At 33.8% G+C, this 21,493-nt stretch overlaps 1 protein-coding gene across 7 annotated transcripts in view; it reads left to right on the forward strand.

Annotated features, from left to right (window-relative positions):
* The window catches only part of Agfg1 (ArfGAP with FG repeats 1), a 69,835-nt gene that overhangs the window by 18,799 nt on the left and 29,543 nt on the right, over positions 1-21,493 (forward strand). For all 7 annotated transcript variants that reach the window (XM_047544242.1, XM_047544243.1, XM_047544244.1 and 4 more), the window contains exons 3-5: positions 16,248-16,363; positions 19,802-19,964; positions 20,801-20,954. In XM_047544242.1, the coding sequence (XP_047400198.1) occupies positions 16,248-16,363; positions 19,802-19,964; positions 20,801-20,954 (433 nt within the window). The remainder of the gene's footprint in view (positions 1-16,247; positions 16,364-19,801; positions 19,965-20,800; positions 20,955-21,493) is intronic.

Here is a 21,493-nt window from a genome sequence, read left to right on the forward strand (position 1 = left end):
AGCACCATTACGGTTACTGTGCTAGGCATTATGGATGCAGTTATAGTTGGGTCAAACAGACTTACCCAACAAAGGGTTTACAGTTGGTGAGACAGACAGATATGTAACAAATAGTTGCAATATGGTATTAGATAAATAATGGCAAGAATAAATTTCAGAAGTAATATGGAAAAGAGACTCAATCTGTTGTTGTGAAGGAAAGGATTGGGAAGATAGAAGAGGCAAATTGCTGGTTTTTGAGTGTGGTTAGGACTAAGTTGTCAGGGAGAAATGTAGAATTGGAGTAAACACAGTACACAGTGAAAAAGGGAAATTTGCAATAGGAAACTCGAAAGTCATAAATGTTAATTAAGAAAAAAACACTTTCATAGTATGACTTTGTACATTGTAGAACTTAAAATATTGGACTAAATATATTTAGTTCCTTATAGTATTATCAGTATCTGTGTTTTTAAACACTTAAGAGATGTGTAGAAGGTGAGGATGAATATTATGAAGTGCAGAATGGTTGGTGCAACTTCATAACCCAGACTTCATGGACTTGAAGTGCAAGTGTTTTATTATCAGTTTATCTTAAGCATTTAAATCTTAATTATCATATGCATAGATAATTTATTTCATAAATTTCTTTCTTTTTTTTCCCCCTTAACATTTTGTTTGAATCAGACTCCAAGTAAGGCTCACAAATTATGAGTGGGTTAATATGGGGTTTAAAGTTCTGTACTACTTTTAAAGCCTGGATATTTCACATTTCAAAACATATTGCCATGTTTCTACTGTTACCTTCAATAGTTTAGAAAGAACCATACTCATATATTTAGGATTAAAATGGCACTAGTATATGTCTTGTTCATGAATGAATTAATGCCTAAAGATGAGTGTTTCTGAATTTAAAAATCAGAAAGTGTATTGACTTTGGCAGCAGTCTTGAATCTTCTGCCCTCATAGGGGAGTTTTGGTCTGCTGGGGGACATGTTTGATTGTTGTCGCCCTTGGAAGATGTTGTTGACTTAAGCAGGAAAGCACCATGGATGATGGATGACTGACTGACATGCATGCAGTCATTAAATAATGACTTTAAAAATGTTTGTATGTATGTATTGTAAAGGGGATTGAACCCAGGGGTGCTTTACCACTGAGTAATATCCCTAGCCCTTTACATTTTTTTTTTATATATTTTTTTTATTTTGAGACATGCAGAAAATATGCAGAAATGTTTCATGAAATAAGTTACTTAAGGCCTTGCTAAGTTACTGAGATGACCTCAAATTTGCAATCCTGTCTCAGCCTCCGGAGTTGCTGGGATTATAGGCACGAGCCACTGCACCTGACTGATGGAAGATTTTTCATGTGTTGAACAAAATTAATCTGTATACCACATGCTTTGAATGTTTCTCTAGACATTTATTTATGGGAAACATTTGCATACAATTATCTGCATATAAAACTTAATCATGTCTTGTATACATTACAGTTGTGAACATCATATTGCCAAAGAAAGTCATGCTTCAAGCCCAAAATCAGAGTGAATTACCAAAATACAAGGCAAAGATACATGGAAACCATTAATTGAGACCGTCAGTGCAATGACTTATCATGTGTGTGTAGCTCGGGGAGATTTCACTTCTGAACTAATATTAAAAATAGTTCACTGTTGTGGAAAATTGCAAAGTTGATGGCAGTACTAAAGGTATTTTGAGTCATCCATAAAGTAACTCCAGATTGGTCTGTGTTAGTAGCTGTGATAAGCAAATACTTTTTATTTATGATTATGCTTCAAGGCCATACTTTTTACAGAATATGTCATTAGTGTCTACAGCTTTGGTTTTACAGATTATTTGAATATTATTTTAGCATTTTCAGACTTCACCACCATGCTGCAAATATTGCAACAAAGTACTTTATTTGCTGAATAAGGTTTTGATCTTTTTTTCCAAAAGCAAATTATTTCATGAAACATTTCTGCATATTTTCTGTATGTGTGTCAGACAGCTTTTGGTCACCATGACAAAATAGTTGAGATAATTAATTTATAAAGAAAAAAGGTTTATTTTGGTTCATAGTTTGGGAGGTTCCAGCCTGTGATGATTGGTTTTATTGCTTTGGGCCTGTGACAAGGCAGCACATCATAGTGAGAATGTGTGGTGGTGCCAGCCTGCTCACCTTATTGCCAGCTAGCAAAAGAAAGTTAAGAGGGCTGAGTCTGAATCTGCAGTTCCCTTCAAGGGCATGCCCCAGTGACCTTAATGACCTCCACTAGGCCCTATGTTTCATAGGTTCCAGTATTTAACTAATTAATACCATTCTGGGGACTAAGCTTTTAATACTCGGACCACTAATGCTTTCTTTTGTATCAGGTTATTTTAAAAATTTTAATTTTCTAATGATTTCCTCTCTGTGTCCTTTTTTGTTATACTGTGGATAAGGCATGGTGTTCTAGTTAGAGGAATTTCACTGTTGGCTTCTGATGATGAAAATTAATGGAAGGAGGACCAGTGAATAGTGCTATAGATAATATAATAGAAAAGAAAAGGCAGAAATAAATTTATTTGGAAACATCTATAGATTTCCTTTTCTAGTACTAAATAATGTCCCTAATTATGTTTTAGGACTGAAGTGCTTAGAGTAAAAGCATTATTACTGTTTGTCCACAGGCATACAATCTACATGTAGAAATAAAATCATTCATTGCTCGCTACTATTTGATTATTTTTATTTTAATTCAAAACAAAATAATTACTTTAAAAATAAGCCCTTAAAGTTTACTTTTCCTATAATCATTCATGATTGATTTTTTTTTTTTTTTTTTTTTTTTTTTTTTGGCGGTGCTGGGGATTGAACCCAGGGCGTTGTGCTTGCAAGGCAAGCACTCTACCAACTGAGCTATCTCCCCAGCCCTTGATTTGTTTTTCTTGAAGCAAAGATTTATTAATCATCTCCTGTATGCTAGGTACTGTCCTCGAATAGTATGAATTCAATTATGAGCAAAAACATACAATAAAACTTGCAGTCCAAGGGAGAGAAAGAATTTTTGTTATTTCCAGAAACCCAGAGTGCTGGGGACTCGAACCCGGGCCGCCAGCATGAGGACTCGAACCCGGGCCGCCAGCATGAGAGGCTGGCACTCCACGAGATGTGCTCTATGGCCTGCACTGAGAAAGAATTTTTAAAAAGTACACGTACTTAGTGGATTTATAGCAAGATACCTGAGATAAAATTAATTTATGAAGAGAAAAGGTTAAGTAGATTTTTTTTTATGATACAGCTCTTCAAACTTTGAGGCAGTTAATTGTATCTTTGGGAAAGATTGTATTTATTTTATAATCAGAAACAAGCATTCCACAAATAAAAATATTTAAAAATTTAAAATTCCAAATTATTGTGTACTGGTGGTGTAGGACTATCCAGATGTCATTTTATGTTATGCTGAGCCTATTATAAGATGGAACAGGATATTAGTGAATATTTCCTAAATCATCCTGTCCTATAAATTATAAGTGGTATTCATTCCTCAATACAGACTGTTATATTCTTACAAGTATAAGTAAGACTAGTATGAGAAAGAGCCTATGGGACATGATGAGAGTGAAAACAGCAAATATTTGGATGAATTCTAAATCAGTGCCTGGAGTGATTACTTGGTATTAGTTTGTCTTATACATTTGATTAAAAATGAAAGAACCTTACCCATATTGCAGCTCTGTAAGGAAACTGGTGAAGTTTGGAGAGGACTTGTTAAATATTTATTTTCTTTTTTTCTTCTTTCTCTTTTTTTTAATGGTACCTGGGGATTGAACCCAGGTCCTTGTGAATATTAGGCAAACATAGCTCACCACTGAGCTACATCCTCAGACTTTTTTTTTTTGGGGAGACAAAGTTTTGCCAAGTTGGCCAGATTGACCTCAAATTTGCAATCTTCTGCCTCAGCTTCAGTCTCCCAAGGAGCGAATATTACAGGCATGTTCCTGTATACCTGGCTTGTTAAAAATTTCTTGAAATTCAATGATTTTGGACCAGAGGATCAGACTCAGAGGCTGCAGGTTGAGAACTTTGGACAAGATGTCACTGCACTTCAATTTCTACATCTGTAAACTAGAAACAGTATCTACACATAGAAAGGCTAGGATGCTTCAACCAACCAACTTGTGAAAATTCTTGATATATTTCTTGTCAAATAATATAAATACACAGATATTGATTATGAATGTAAGCTAGAAATAGGGATCATGAATATTTTTGTTCATTCAGATGATTTCATTAGGAGGCTTTTTTGGCAGTTTTCATAGAATCTGGTACTGTCATTTACATTTATATTTGTGCTACGTAATTAAATATTTAGAATATTTTAACTTTGATTTTACATTGACCTTACATAGTAAGTAATGAAAATCAACATTGATTTCAGTGGAAATATTGTAGTTGACAAATTGGTCTAAAGGAACACATAATATTGTTTGCTTTGTGAGTCTTTGTAGTCCTGTTGCATATCTTGTTTGGGGAAAAATTTTTTCTTTACAGTCTTTTAATTTAAAAACTATTCTTGATCAGGGTTGTATAAAAATAAAAGTGGTTCAGTTTGGTCTATAGGTAGTTGATTAAAAACCTTTGTTCTATATAATTCTATAGTTTCTAGCTTGTAATGTAAATTCGCCTATAATCTGACTGACTTTTTAATTTTTTTTTTTTTTTTTTTTTTTTAGTTACCAGGGATTGAACTCAGGGGTGTTTAACCATTGAGCCACATCCCCAGCCCTTTTTATATTTTCTTTAGAGACAAGATCTTTACTAAGTTGCTTAGGGCCTCGCTAAGGTTGCTGGGTCTGACTTTGAACTCCTGCCGATTCTCCTGCCTCAGCCTCCTGAGCAACTGGAATTATAAGCCTGTGCCCTGCCTGCTGCTGTTCTTAATTCTTCCCCAGAAGACATGTTTTAACCCAAAGATCTCTGCTTTGCTTATCATACATGCTGTTTTCTAATTTTCTTGCTATTTTGCTGATGTTATTTTTTTGTTTTTACGTGAATCTTCTCTTTAAACCCTATTGAATGTTGTTAATTTGTGTTGTCCAAGGTGCGCTTTTGACTGGGTTCAGTTTAGCAGCACAGTCTCTACCCTATGAACTTTTAGTGTCCTATTAGATTCCCAGCACCTTTCTGAGAACCAGTACTCCCCCACTGCTTGAATCCTAAACCATGAAGCAACTCAAAGTACAGCCTTCATTTTACCCACTGTCTTGAATCTCCTTTAATTTTTACTCCTGTGTCTTTCAGGAGTATTTTATCCACAGGGGTTAAAATGCCTAAATGTGTTTAAACTCTTGTTTGGTAGCCTTCACTATAAGATTTTCACAGTTTTTATTTAAAAACATTTTTCATCATTTCTTTTGTATTGTTCTCTCTGCTCTCAAAATATATACATTTCCATGACTGGAGATATGTACTTTGTTATTACACCTGAAGCAGTGAGAATATGCATGAATATATATATATATATATATATATATATATATATATATATATATATTTGTGTGTGTGTGTGTGTGTGTTTATATCCTGATGAATAGCAATCATCAAGAATACAAATGATATTAAATGTTGGTGAAGATGTGTGCTTAAAAGATACACTCAAATTATGGAATTGTAAATTAGTACAACTACTTGAGAAAGCAGTATGAAAAAGCAACTACTTTTGAAGCATTCCAAAAAGTAGGAATGGAAACATCATAAAACCCAGTTATCCCATTCCTTGGTATATATCCAAAAGATCTAAAATCAACATATTATAGGGATGCAGCTGGATCAGTATTTATAGCAGCACAATTCACAGTTGTCAAGCTGTGGAGCCAGCCTTGGTACCTATCAACAGATAAATGGATAAAGAAATGTGGTTTATATACCCAGTGAAGTTTTACTCAGCCATAAATAAGAATGAAATTAATGTATTTGCTGGTAAATGGGTGGAAGTGTAGAACATCATGCTAAGTGAAATAAACCAGATCAGAAAGAAGGTCAAGAACAAAATAAGGGGGGAAAAATATGGGGGAGATTTCCATGAAAATACAAGAAAGATTGGTGATATCCAGGAAAGGACAATTGGGGGGGGAGGCGGGACTGGAAGAGAAAAGGTGGAATGAATCTGACCAAATTTTCCTATGTACATATATGAATATATGACAGTGAATTTCATCTTCATGTATATCCATAATGTACTAATTAGGAAAATTATAAATAAAAGAAAGGCTTGTAGTAGAAAGGGAACTGGGAGGGGAGGAGAGAGGGGAAGTAAGTGGGACTGAATTGGAGCAAATCGTATTTCATGCTTATATAATTATGTCAAAATGAACTCCAACATTATAACTATAATGAACTAATTTAAAAAATAAATTTCAAACTTCATGTAAGTTTCATTAGAATTGTGGCAGTTTTGTTTGTGTGTTTTTGTTTTGCAAAAATTTATGGACTCTAATCCTTTAAAGATTTTGATCCTGGATGTGAGGGTGAGGCACAGTAATGTTTATCTGCATTTTTAACTAGAACCTATGGAATTCTGATACTGATTACTCTGGATCATCATTTGAGAAAACTGGCATAGTAACTAATTAAACTTTAAGGCTAGGACTGAGAAAAAAATCTGTGGTTTAGTTTTAGTACTACTAATTTGATGGGTAAAAGCCTGAGCCTCATTTTCCTTTGTAATACATAAGAAGTTCTGTTTTGCCTATTGCATGAGGTTTGAATTGAAGAAGAGTATTTGTGAAAACATTTAAAAATTAATGTAGATATAAGATGGTGATTTTATGTATAGGTACTTTTCTGATTGGTTTTTAAGTTTAGAAAATAAAGGATCATACAAAAACATGTACTTTGAACTGAATTTTAGGGAGAATATTTTGGAATTTCAGTCAGTATGATATTAATAAATATGTAGGAAATATCTTTTTATAAATTTTGTAATGTACATTTTTTTGAATGTTGACTGAAAACTCAAAGGATTATAAAAGCAGCTTAGATGTTAGTTTGTAGCTAGTGAGAGTTTACTTATTTTTTTGTTACATTGATATCCTAGGTCATAGTGTTTATTTCCTTCTGACCATTTGCCTTGACCATTCTAACTTCTTGTAATCTTTCAGCTTGCTTCTTTGTCATTAGGAATGTTTTCTTTTAAAAAAATTTATTTGAAACTAATTACAAATATAAATAACTATACTTTTGTTCCTTTTAAAAGCTATTTAGTATGTAGATAGATATTCATGTTTCTGTGCAAGTAGAAAATAATGTAATATACTTCTTTGAATCCCTGGTCTTATTTCTTTCTTATTTTGAAACAAATCCAAGACATATAGGTTTACCTGGAAATTCATCAGCTCATGTTTTCTCAACAAACAAGGGCTTAAACAAGTATAAGACAATACCATTTTCATGCCTATAAAAATTAACAGTAGTCTTCCAGGTACTGTTCAAATTTCTTTTTATTTCCTACATTTCTTTTTTTCCCCTTTAACGCTTTGTTTGAATCAGAATTCAAGTTCACACTTGCACATTATAAATGGTTAATATAGGTTTAAAGCTCTGTACTGCTTATAAAAGCTTGGATGCTAGCTGATTCATAGTCAGTCCTGCAAAGACCAGCTGGAACTGGGCAACTTCTTGAGGTCAGCATTGGTGGTCCGTGGGATAGAGCCTTGCAGGAGTTTGCATTCAGAGTGGGGGCCTTCAACCAGATGGCTACTGTGGGACTAGATACTTAACTTGTAAACTGGGAGGCTCTGCCTCCTAAGGTCCTGAAGAAATATTAGCTCAAATAACTTTCAGTGCCTTGTTAGGCAACTCAGGTGGCACAGGTGCTGCCTGGTATATCTGAGTTTTGTAGTACTTCCCCTGTGTCTTTTCCATTGCTCTGGCATCAGGTTTCTAAAAATTGATGCTCAGTTCTTTCTTCAGAATCAAGTAGTCTCGTCTGTCCCTCAGGAGAGCTACTGGCTTTCATCTTGGCAATATAGGATTCCATCTGGTTTGGGGTGCTTTATAATTTGGTAAGGAGCAATTAGAAACAAGCTCTAGACCCATGGCATTTTAAATTATGGCATTGATGTTCTGTTTCTTAAATTTTAAACCATTCTGCATGGCAAGATAACTTTAGGTACAAGTACTCAAAGGCTTCACCCACAGGAACTTCTTGGAGAGTTGAATATTTTTGTCAGTCTTCTATTGAACCATGGATTCTACCACTTTCCCAAGGATGATCTCCTGGTTAGGCTACCTGCTGTATTACAGAACCTCTGTAAGGTAAAGCCATGGAAGGATGCTGGTTCTGGGCAGGGGTTGCTTGAACCCAGAGCACAGTGGCCAGGTGCGTCTGTCTTCCCCTCTCAACCCAACATTTTATTATTAAAAATTCCAAACACATGTAAAGTTCAAAAATTACACAGGTGTAATAAACATTATGCTATATTTATTATGTCTTTGTTGTCCATCAGTCCAAAGTAAATTTCAAGTGCTAATTTATATCAGCTCTAGAATCTTTGCTGTATGTCATTAGTTAGAGCTCAATATTAGTTCAGTATTTTTGAGCTATACATACAGCTGAATTCAAGAATCTTCATTGTACCTTTGGGAAAATTTTTTGTTGTTGTGTTTTGCAGTACCAAGTGCTTTCATCGCTGATCTATAACCTCTAGTCCCTGAATGAGTTCTAATAATTACTTCCAGTTTGGCAATCCAAAAGCCTCTGTAGAACACATATCATTCTCTGATATCTGTTCTACCCCTTGCAAGAAATACTGTTTTGTTTTTTAATTTGTATTCATAAAAATAAAATAGTAAAGAATGCATTTTTGTGTAATACATTGAGAGTTATATGTGTGGATGCATGTATTTTTTTCCTTTTTATTACTGGGTACTATCCTATGAATATACTGTAATTTGTTCATTCTTTGTCAGCTATATATCCTTAGTAATATTTTCACCCAGCCTGTGACTTTATTTTTTTACCAATGTCTTTTGCCAAGGAGAAGTTTTGTTATTTTGATGAAATGTAATTTATCAGTTTTTAGTTTTCAAGTTAATACTTTCTCTGCCCTGTCTTAAGAAATCTTTTTCAAAGTCATGAGAATGTTCTTATTTTATATGGTTTCTCCAAAAGGTATTGGTTTTGTTTGTTTTTTGGCAAACTCTTGATTTTACTATGGTAGATGCCTACTATAATCTCTGCTCAATTTTTTAGTCCTTAATTGAACTCATGGTGTAAGTCAAGGGTGAGCCAGAGATTTGGGTACAGTTAATATGTAGGTTTGGTCATGCCTACTCTCATCTCCCTTCTGGAGATTTAACCCCCACTTTCCAGTTGCTGAAGTTATGGTGCACTCTTGTGTTTTAAGCTTTGTGGATTTCTAAACTTAATTTTAGCAGTCCTGCATAGTGCTACTGGTGGGAGTATGGGAAGGGCTGTTTTTAAGTGATGATCCTTTAAAAAACAGTAAATACTTAATTTTGCTCCAGAAAAGCCTTCTTCATTTTATGGCTGTCTTTTTAACTGCTTACCTGTGCACCCTACATCTGCTTCTAAATCAGATTTTAATTTTTATTCTATTTAAATCATTCTTATCCTTTTTAATTAAAGCATTATATTTATACATAGTATTTGGGTTCCTTTTGACAAAATTACACATATAAAGAATTTGATTTCAATTCCCATTCTCCCTGTCCCCTTTTCCCCCTCCTCCGTCCCCCTTCTTCCCCTCCTTCCTTCCTTTTTCTCTTTCTTCTACTGATCTTCCTTTCACACCTTTATTCATTTATTTTTGATTGGTACATTCTACATATACATAAAGGAGATATTGTCTTTGATACATTTATATAAGTGTATAACATGATTAAGTTAGATTCATTTCACATTTCTTTCCCTATCCTTCATTATTATTATATGCCGGGACGGTATTGCAGTAAGTCCATAGTTGCAACTGTGTTGGGAATTAGCAAATTTTTTGTGTGATACATCAGATTTTATGCTCTGCTGTCTGTATGGTTTTTGTTGTAACTACTCAGTACTGATGTCGTTCCCTAAAATGGTTAGTCACACAAGAGACAAGCACAGTATTTCAATAAAATTCTTTCTACAGACACAGACCTGAGGCCACATTTAGCCCATGGGGTGTAATTTGCTGACCTCTGGCCTATATATAATGTGAGCATTTGGTTCACTAAATTTATTATTTCTGACTAAATAAGTTGAGAAACTGAATGTTCTAGGTCAGCATGTGTATTTTAGATGGAACAAATGGAAAAAGGTAGTTTCTACTGTACATACATTTTAGGGATGTGAAGGAAGTTTCTTTCCCTCATGTACTAGATATTAAGTGCCTACTGTGTTTCATGTACTGAGCATACAAATAGTATTGATTAGAAAACATGTTCCTGTCTCATGAAATTTGTATTTAGAAATTGTGAATTAAAGGGCTTGAAAATAAACAATGTGTTGTGTTGTGTATATCTGGGCTTTGGTGTGGGACGTCTTGCCCCTTTAGATTGGATGGTGAGGGATGACTTCAGAGGGAGGGGACAGTGTGACTGGATGGAGTGATATGTAAGATAGCTTTGGAGAGTAAATTAAGAGTCAAACTTTTGTACTTAATTGACCAGGATGAAGAATTTTAATTTTAAAGAAGCCATTATACCTGTAAATGTATTCATTTTAATTTATGTAAGGTTTTTTGTACTCATTTCTTTACAAGGTGACAAATTCTTGGTTTTCTACTGTTATGTGAGAACATTAGACACCAGTCACACTTCATTGAGTAAGGAAAAATAAAGTGCTGTAGTACATGGAAGAAAAAAAAAAAAAAACCATTATAAGGTAGTTTGTGCCTAAATTAAAGGCAAAAATCCTAGGAAAAAATAAATAAGCTGAATTTGAACTCTCAAAAGTCTGATACTCTCTCACACATCCGTTTATGTGTGTGGTTCACCAGGGTTCCTGTGTCTTAGTGATGCACACATAGCTTGTGTGTACATAGTTTTAGTTATTTGGTTGCATATGTTTTAATTTTTGCTATCTCATTTTATAAAACCAAATGTTAAGATGAAATATACTATATAGTTTCTAAAAAGACATATATATATAATAAATATGGGACTGTCAGTTTCTCTTGCATGAGGCATGTGCCTAATTTTTTTGGTTTTGTTTCTACAAACATTATTGTTTAGATGTTCCTTCACTAAGAAATACCTGTTAGCTGGTGGTCTAGAAATATTAACATAGTCAAGCTGATGTAGGTTGGTTGGGTGGAAATGTTAATTGCATCCCTGTTTTTCCAGAATTTAGCTTTAAACCATGGCATAATATGTGCAATAATTTTCCAATTGTGAACTTACTCTCTGTTGTTTCTTTTAAGGCAAAATAATTTGTTGGTGATATGCTGAGGTTGTTAGGGTAAAAGTGCTTGCCTAGCATGCAAAAGGCAATGAGTTTGATCCCCAGCACCACAAAAAAAGAGGGAAAAAATGTTCATGATAAGAGTTTTGTACAGGCCTGTGGAAACTTGAGAACTTTTAATACTATTTCTTGTTTATCAGTTTTCTGTTCAATTTTTCTTTCTCCTTCTAAAAAGTGGATATTACTTGATTGTGAAATTTTCAGTTCTGGGCTCTCTTATTATTTGCTTTTGTGCTTTATGATAGTATTATTAGATGTTATGATTATATCTTACACACAGATGAAGGCAGTATTCATTCTTCCATCTCTGTCAAGGATAGAAATGATTAAAAAGAGTGAAATCTATTTAGATGTATATATATATTGGCTTAATGAAAAAAGATTCTCTAATTCTGAGCTTTTTTTCTGTTCTTACCTTATTCTTGTATATTTCTACTTAGACATTTTAAGTAGAATTATGTCACATGGTTTATTCTTATCTTTTTTAGGAGAGTAAGGGTTTGTCTGAGTAAAAATGAATATTATTTCAGCAAGTTTCTACTCTTATTTTGCTGCCACTGAGAGGATTACAAAGCAGTAATAAGTGATTTCTACGCTTATCTATTCTTTTTCTCAAGCTTTATATAATGGTTTTTCTTTTCATATACAAGTAATTGGGAATGAGTATGAATGTTTCTTCTTTTTTGGTGTTCATGATTGAATTTGTTAAATTGTTGCTCTGTATATATTAGCAAGATTTGAATGCTGTGCTGGATAACTTTCACCTGACCTTCTAGCTCTATCCTTTACCTTGTTCTGATTCTAGGTAGTTGGCTTATCTGGACATACAAATGAACTCTTGTCCCGTAGCACCTGGTTGTGTTCAGGTGATGGGGAACATTTTCATTAGCTAAAAGGAAGGAAGACGGGTGGGGGTGGGGCAGATGATGGGAGGGAGGAGTTAGGGTTTTATTTTTTGGGTGCTGGGGATCGAACCCAGGTCCTTGTGCTTACAAGGCAAGCACTCTGCTGACTGAGCTGTCTCCCCAGCCCCTAGGGTTTTAATTTTCTTGATTTCTTCCTTGAGATATTCTGCAGCCTAGCTGCATCCTTTTGTTGAATATTCCGGCTCTTAGGAAGCAGTCCTCTTTGTTTTACAGTGTTTTGCCCGCTTCTTCCTTTTCTCCCCCTCTTATTGCCAATGAGTGATAGTAAGCTCTGCTCTTATCAATCCTGGGATACTCCCTCTCACGTGTGATTTCCTTACAGTCTGCCTGTATTTTGTAACAGACTCTTAATCAAACTCTCCCCAATTTTTTCAAACTTCAGTGTACTTCTGTATCACCTGGAGGATTTGACAAAAACAGATTGCTGGGCATCACTTAAAGATCCTAATTTCATAGGTCTTAAGTAGCTCCTGAAAATTTGTATTTCCAGCAGGTTCTTAGGTGACCCTGCTGGTCCAGGGAATTAGAAAATCACATTTTGAGAGCCTCTTCATTTGAGTTACTGTTCAACTGCCAAGAGTGTCAGGAATGGTGAGGACTTTGAGCAATATAGCAAATAGCTATAGTGGAGTAACATAATAAGAAATAAGAGCTAAAGCTGCGTGCAGTGGCTCATGCCTATAATCCCAGAAACTTGGGAGACTAAGGTAGGAGAATCTCAAGTTTGAGGCCAGTCTCAGCAATTAGTGAGGCCATAAGCAACTTAATGAGATCCTGTCTCAAAAAAAAAAAAAAAAACAAGGACTAAGGATATATAGCTGAGTGGAAAAATGTCCCTGGGTTCAATCCCCAGTACACCCCCCCGCCCTGAAAAAAGTAAGAACTGAATAATAACATTGAAGAACTTTGATAGTGAGATTCAAGCTGTGGGTCCAGACAGTAGTTTTAATGACTTTCCCTAGCAATTTGATCTGTCAGATAGCAGGAGCAGAGCTAGCAGTTATTAGTGAAATTTTGGGTCACGTAGACTGCTGATGTCGGATATCTATAAAGTTGGCCATTAGGTACTCTGTCTTTGCTTTGAGTTACCATTCTGAGCACCAAGATGCAGCTTTAGATTTATCTGACCATATCCCATTTCTTTCACTTTTTATTCTATGCTTATTATTTATTGTCCATTTATTGCTTTTAGTTTAAAAAAAGTTATATGCTAAATATGAAGATTTAGATGTCATATAATCTAGATAATTTTATCAATTACAGTTATTAGTTCTGTGACTCGAGGCAAATGACTACCATGTCTCTTTGTTTTTTTGTTTGTGAAGTTTTAAAATAGAAGAATTAGAAACTTATGGTCCTCCTTTGTGATTGTAAGTATACATTTGTAGAATCCTAAAATATTACATTTTGGGAGAATCATTAGTTAGGTTTCTGCCTAAGGAGAGTCCTGTGTAGTTCTTTTTGTCCTGACTGGCTAAGAAATTATTAGACAAGCTAGAGTCTCTTTAAAATTTATAGTATTTTTGGCAGTCAGTCTCGTTTCCATTTCTGGTCTTTGGACTTTTCAGGCTTTGTCACTGAAATGTTTTTATAATGTGATTGTGGCCTTAAATGTGTTAACTGTTAACTGCCTTGCTGTCTTTGTAATTTTTGGTCTGTGCTTGGCATAGAAGAGAACCACAAGAAATGATTGTTTTTGAAACATGCTTGGAGATGTGATGGAAGAGAGGTTTGAATCCTTCTTCCATCCCTCCTCCTCTTTTCTTAACAATAAATTGAGCAGATATAACTAAAAAGCATGCTTTTCCAGAGCAACAATTTAACGAATTCAATCATGAACAACAAAAAAGAAGAAACATTCATACTCATTCCCAGTTACTTGTATGTGAAAAGAAAAACCATTATATAAAGCTTGAGAAAAAGAATAGAGAAGTCTACACTTATTACTGCTTTGTAATCCTCTCAGTGGTAGCAAAATAAGAGTAGAAACTTGCTGAAATAATATCATCTTTACTCAGACAAACCCTTACTCTCCTACTGATTTCCCAAGTATTTGTCAGGCTTTTGAAACCATACTCTGTGTTCCTTTTGCAGTGCCAAATTGGTTATTCTCTAAACTAATACAATTTTGGAAATGTTTGTGGACTTTTTTAAAAATAGATTTACTGAGAAATAATGGATTATAGTAACTTGTGCTTGTTTAAAGTATACAATTTGATGAGTTTTATCATGTATACACAATCTACCACCACTGTAGCAAGGTGACATAGATTTCATCAAGAAGGCCTTGTGTGCCTTTGTAATGATGTTACTCATCTGTTTTTATTTCCAATAGAGAATTTTATATTTCCTAAAATTTTAAATGAGTGGAATAATGCAGTATGTACTTTTTGGAGGAAGTTTTGACTTCTCTCATCACAATTATCTTAAGTTTTATTCATGTTTCTTGTTGAATAATTTGCTTCTTTTAATTGCTTAGTAAACTACTTTGACAATTCTACAATTTGTTTATGCACTCACCTGTTTATGAACATTTAGTTGGGTTATTTCCATTTTGGAATTGTTACCAATATAACCAATGAATATTTGTATACAGATTTGAGTGGACATGTGCTTTCATTTTTCTTGGATAATTAGAAGTAGAATTATTCCAAAGTGTTTGTTACCATTTTACATTCTGAAGAATTCTATTATTCTACATTCTCACCAACAGTTACTCTTTATTCTCACCAATAGTTACTCTTTATTTTTAGCTTTTCCAGTGGTATGGTCTGTGGATGTCTTTATCATGGGGTTTCAGTGTCATTTTAATTTGCATTTTGTACTTATTTGAAATGTGTAAATCTTTGGTAAAGTAACTGTTCAGATGTTTTGCCACCTCTTTATTGGGTTGTCTGTATTTTAAAGTTGAGTGGTAGGGGTTCTTTTATGTTCTGGATTCAAGTTCTTAACAGATTTTGCAAATACTTTTTTTGTCAGTTGATGACTTGCCTTTTTGGGTTTTTTTTCTTTCAAGATTGAAAAGTAAGCAGGTTTTCTTGTACCAGGAATTGAACCCAGGGGTGCTTAATCACTGAGCCACATCCCCAGCCCTTTTCTTTTTTTTTTAATTTTGAGACAGGGTCTCACTAAGTTGCTTAGGGCCTCACTAATTTGCTGAGGCTGGCTTTGAACTTGTAATCATTCTGCTTCAGCTTCTAGAGTTCCTGGGATTGTACATGTGCCACTGTGTCCGGAGAGTAAGCAGTTTTTAATTTTGATGAAGTCTGCTTTAATTTTTTCCTTTGTAGTTTGTCGTGTCCTATTTGAATTCTGCATCTTTTCATTTCTTTTTCAAAAAGGTTGAATATCTCAGATTCTCATTTTTTTTAGCCATTCCCCTCCCCCCCTCCCAAAAAAAAGGACAAGAGGCAATTACAAAGCTAGAGTTCTATTTGTGTTTATTATTGGTATACTTTAATAACAAATTATAATCCAGTGTTATTTCCTTTTGGTTGATTTCTAAACTTGCTGAAGGGTCTATAAAATTGCTGCTGATCAAGTTTATGTTTTATGAGTAAAGAAACAGACTTTATAGATTGTATGATTGTGCTAATAGTTTATAGTTTATGATCATGTCAAGACCAAAAACAATACCAAATCTTTGATCCTCTCAAATCTTGGCTTACTCTTCATTTTTTAATGAAGTGTCATCTTTCATGATTCTGCTAAAATTTTACTGTACACCACAACATATTAAAATAAACTCAGTTCTTTGCGATTATAATAAATATCCTCATTGAATGTATTATTACTGAAATTATTAATGTTTGCTTTCTGAAAGAAACATAATTCCCTCCTATGTCAGTAAGTGAAGATATTGAATTTAACACTTCTTTTAATTGTTTCCAAAGGTCTGTAAACAGATTTGGCTAGGATTATTTGATGATAGATCTTCAGCGATTCCAGACTTCAGGGATCCACAAAAAGTCAAAGAGTTTTTACAAGAAAAATATGAAAAGAAAAGATGGTGAGTGTATATTTTGTATTTCCACTAAAACCTCACAAATTTTTATTAATTATAGTTAAGGTTAGTCTGATATGACGAAGGAAGGCAGACAGGAAGAAAATAAAGAAGTAGGTAAGTAGGTAGGTAAATTCTCATTGTCCTTTGAGTTATTATTGGATTTGTTTTCCAAAACATATTACTTCTTATCTTACTTCACTATACCTATTAGCAGCCTTTTAATTATAATTACCAGGACTCAGTTTCTACCTGGTTAAGAAGAGAGCATTTATACTTCCCTAACTAGATGCATCATTCTAACAAGTTGTAAATAAAGCTAGTGTGTCCCTTACAGCACAGCAAGAACTGTATCCACAGAAGTAGTGTTCCGCTACCCAGGGCTCTTCATTTTTAGCTTTATGACACAATTTAGGTATAGTACTCATTAACTATCAATTCTTCTGGTCATTTCTTTAACACTATTGAATGATATGTTTACTGCTTTGGTGGTTGAGAAGAGGGAGGAGTCAAGAATGAAGGAATAGATAACGGGAAAGTAAACTGCCACTTTTTCCCAGCAAATGATAAATATATTCAGTACTTGTTTTGGTCCTGAGAGAGCACTTGCTATTGTTTGTGGGAGAGAGAGAGATTTACTCTCAGTCAGTAAGCACTTTAGCTCTGATTTATGTGTTCTGTCGGATTTGTATTCTTACTGATCTGTAAAACAGACTACTTTTTGCAAGGCAGGATTAACCAGGAGTATATTCACTGGTGCTAGGTGCATTGGTTATGAATATAGGTAGAAATATACCACTATAATTTTAGTTTAGAAAAGAAAAAAATATGAAAAGGCGATAATAAAAATACATTGGCATGAATGATTCTTTTAAAATGAAAGCGTGGTTATTACCCTTTTACCATTTATTCTTAACTTTCTAGACCTTCTGCTCTATAGTAAAGAGTGTTCTCCTTGCATAGTCTTGGTGTAATTTTTGGTTTTCTTATCAGTGTTACTTTTAACAACTGAGAAATTAAGTGAGTTTGGCTAGAATTTTAGATAGGGTAGTACTAGCCATGAAGAGAAAAATGAATGAATTGTGAGAAAATGTAAATAATGTTGATAGAATTAAAACCATAGATTTACAATCCTGCATTTATTACAATGTTATTCCTTCAAACCGCAAACTAAAGAACTAAGCCTCAAGTAATTATAAATCATTTTTTTCTTCCCCAAGAAACAGAATAGTAATAGAAAGAAAAACATAAATACATACTGTAAGTGGTAGGTGGAGAGGGGTGACAGTTATTTTCAAGGGCTAGAACCTACATACATCTTTAACTCTGTTCTTGATTGCACACTCCTAACATGTGCTTGACAGCTTTAGTGATAAATGAGTTTTAAGTAATACCTGAACAATTTTTTTAAAAAAGCTTCACACAATGGTTTCACCCCACTGTTCTTTAAAAAAATTTGGCATACGATCTACAACAATTATGCAGTGATAATGTGATAATTAGCAATGCAGCAGCAAGCTTTTTTGTTTCTTTTGGTAAACATGGTATGAGAATTATCCAAATCAAATCTCCCTAACACTTTTTAATATAGGAAACAGTGTTGTTGTTGTTATCCATAATCTTTTGAAATTGTTCTTTTGATTGGTGTGGGAATCACTCCTTAATCTTCTACAAGATTAGTCCCTTTACTTTAAGTGAGGTCTGTCTTTGAGCCGTAAACTTATTTGGTTTTGTCCTTGGATCAGACTTGGCTCTACTCAAGAATTTCTGTCATCAATGGATTGCCCAATTACAGGAAAGCATAGTTTCTTTGTATTCATTCTTATATCTCGTCATTTCTCCCATTTACTGAAAAAAAAAAAAAAAGCAGTTGTATTGCTTATGATTATTATATGTTTGGTAATAACTAGCACTCCATGTAGTTAATGTACTAAGAACTGTTCTGAGTGTTCTACAAATGTTAACTCGTTTAAACCCCAAAGCAACTCTATCTCCATTTTATGAAAATGAAGAACAGAGTTGAAGTTTGCCCCCACAGTTTCAAAGCCATTAAGTAGTGAAGCTAGGATGGTGTCTCTGGAATAGGTGCTCTTAACAATGCTCTTTTCCTACTTCTCCCACCTGTTTATTACAGGGGATGGAAAGGAGAGTGGGGTAGACCCATAATTGCAGAGAACAGAAGCTTTCAGTAATCCTATGTCTAGAAATAAGCCTCTCCAATTTTAGGGCATTTTTATCCTTTCTGCCTCTTTCTTCCCTTCATTCCCCTCCTCCCATGAACTCTGCCATGATGGGGTCAAATCTGAAATACCTGTCAAGGCATCTTCCCATGTCAAGCAGAGTTACTACATAGTATTATTACAGATTTTGGCATAATTTCTTTAAATATTTATTTTCTTGATGGATATATATATGGTTTGTTCCCAGTTTTTAATAAAAAAATTATTAAAATTGCTCTGATAACATGCATGTTCATGTACCTGCATACACTTATCAAGTTAATTCCTAAGGATAAGTTTCCGGAATGGGTACTTTTGTGGTACAGAGCATATGTTTGAGTGTGTTTCAGTAAATAGCAACTGAAAATTTATAAAGTTCACACGTGGATGAGAGATAGCTTAATTTTACATTTTTCTTTGGTTATAAGTTTTCTTATCCGTCTCCTTTTGTGAATTGATTTGGTCCATTTTAAAATGAGTTTGTTGATCTTATTATAGATTTATAATAGGTCTTTATATTTGAGACTACTAACTGTAATATAATAAATGTTTCTTTACTTTCTCTTCCATCTCCAAATGTTTTTAATCTCAATATATTTTTGTATTTAAAAATGAAAATACATACTATGTCCATGTAAGAATATACCACAGTGAATCCTTGTGTGTGTACAATGATAATGCACTAAAGTAATAATAATAAATAATAGTGAAGTCAGTGGAGTACAGCAAGTGAATCAGGGAGAGGAAAAGATTGAAAGGGAAGGTACCAAGGGAATGAAATTTATCAAATTATGTGCATGTACAAATGTGACATAATGAATTCCACTATTATATGTAATTATACACCAATATAAATAAATTAAAAAGGACTGAATAATCAAATTATATTGTAATAAAAATAAGCTGATACATTCAGTAAAAACAAAATTACAGTATTAACTATTCATCTTATATTTAACAAAAGAGTTGGTATATTGTATTTATTTTAAAAATCATTTATTATAAAAACCATTAGTAAATGATTGAAAAAAGTTTTTTGGTTAGTCTGTTATTTTATCTGGGTGTTTTGATTATGTGTAGTCTTAAGCTATCAATTTTAAGTGAGATTTTTCAGCTAAGATTAAGGTGGAAACAGTTTTCTACAAAAGTAGAATTGAACTTGTCTTTTAGTGTAGGATTCCTACTCTTTAAAAATTAACTACCTATTCTAATTTTCACGTTTTAGGTATGTCCCACCAGAACAAGCCAAAGTGGTGGCATCAGTTCATGCATCTATTTCAGGTTCCTCTGCCAGTAGCACAAGCAGCACACCTGAGGTCAAACCACTGAAATCTCTTTTAGGAGATTCTGCACCAGCACTGCACTTAAATAAAGGCACACCTAGTCAGGTGAGTAGTCTTTTAGTCTTGTAAGGACTTCCACTTAAGGAGGATTGAATATTAAGAATTTGAGAGGGTTTTGTGTGTGTGTGTGTGTGTGTGTGTGTGTGTGTGTGTGTGTGTGTGTTTTATTGTTTTGTGATGCTGGGCAAGCACTTGTACCACTGAGCCATATCCCCAGCCCAAGAATTTGAAGTTTTTTTTTTTTTTTTTTTTTTTTTTTTAAGAATTCTAAGACAGCAATATAACCTATGCCCTAATGGTTTGTAATACAGTAAGTGATTATTGGGTAAGTGGTAGGAATGTGGTTTTTTTTTTTCTGTTTATGATCGCTTTAACTTCTCTGCAGCTTTCTAAAAGTGTATGGGAATATTGCTAAAGGTATCGTGATAAATAGTGAAACATGAATCTGTGATGACAGAGCAGGATAGCCTCTGTGATGTACTTTAACAGGATATAGTAAGATTTTCCCAAATGTCTGATCATGTAGCATATTTATCATTGAAACTAAGACTGAAGTCTTCATAAGTTGATTTCTGAGGTTAGTATTTGTACTAGATGGAGTTAACGATAGATCTGGTACCATGTGGCATTGCAACTTCAATCCCATACAGCATTGGTTCTGAAGTATAGTACTGTGGATTACATCCTACCTTTTTTTCCTAAGGCTTTTGGATAAATTGCTTTGTTTTCACAAAAGGTCTGAGTGAAAAAAATGAAGAAAGGAGTAAAATCAGTATGCTATCTCTTCTTGGGTATAAATACTTGGTGTATTGGAGATAGTTTTGTATAAAAATTCAGCAGATCTTGCTGGAAAATCTTTATAGTTAACATGTGGTTTTTAGTCCCCAGTTGTTGGTCGCTCTCAAGGACAGCAGCAGGAAAAGAAGCAGTTTGACCTTTTGAGTGATCTTGGCTCAGACATTTTTGCTGCTCCAGCTCCTCAGTCAACAGCCACAGCCAATTTTGCTAACTTTGCACATTTCAACAGTCATGCAGGTATGTGTCTTTTCTCAATAGCTTTTGGATTGTATAGGTATAAAACACCAAGAAACATTCATTCTTCATTAAGCTTAAGTATCAGTTAAGTTGAAGGTGTTTGATCACCCTTAAATATTGAGGTATAATATATAACTATGTAACAGTGGTACTTTTTAAACACAGAAGAGACTATCTGTAAGATATTTACATGACCTCTTTTCATGGAAAAATGGCAGAAGACTTTATATATATGTATATATTATTCTTTTATTATGGAAAATTGCAAATATTTTGAATACTGATTAATATAACATTTATGTACTGATCATTCATGACTAATCTTATTTATCTTTCTACTCATTATTTTAAAGCAAAATTTGGACATTTATTTTTAAATATTTTATGTCTGTTAAACAGGACTTTTATTTGTTAAACCTCATAGTAGAATTATCATTGTTTAAATAATAATAGTAATAATTCATTAGTATTCAGATTTTCATTCCAGTCCAAATTTTTTGTGTACATAATATACATTATGAGTATGTATACACACATAT

Source organism: Sciurus carolinensis, chromosome 3 (genome assembly GCF_902686445.1).
Source record: "Sciurus carolinensis chromosome 3, mSciCar1.2, whole genome shotgun sequence".
Taxonomy (NCBI): domain Eukaryota; kingdom Metazoa; phylum Chordata; class Mammalia; order Rodentia; family Sciuridae; genus Sciurus; species Sciurus carolinensis.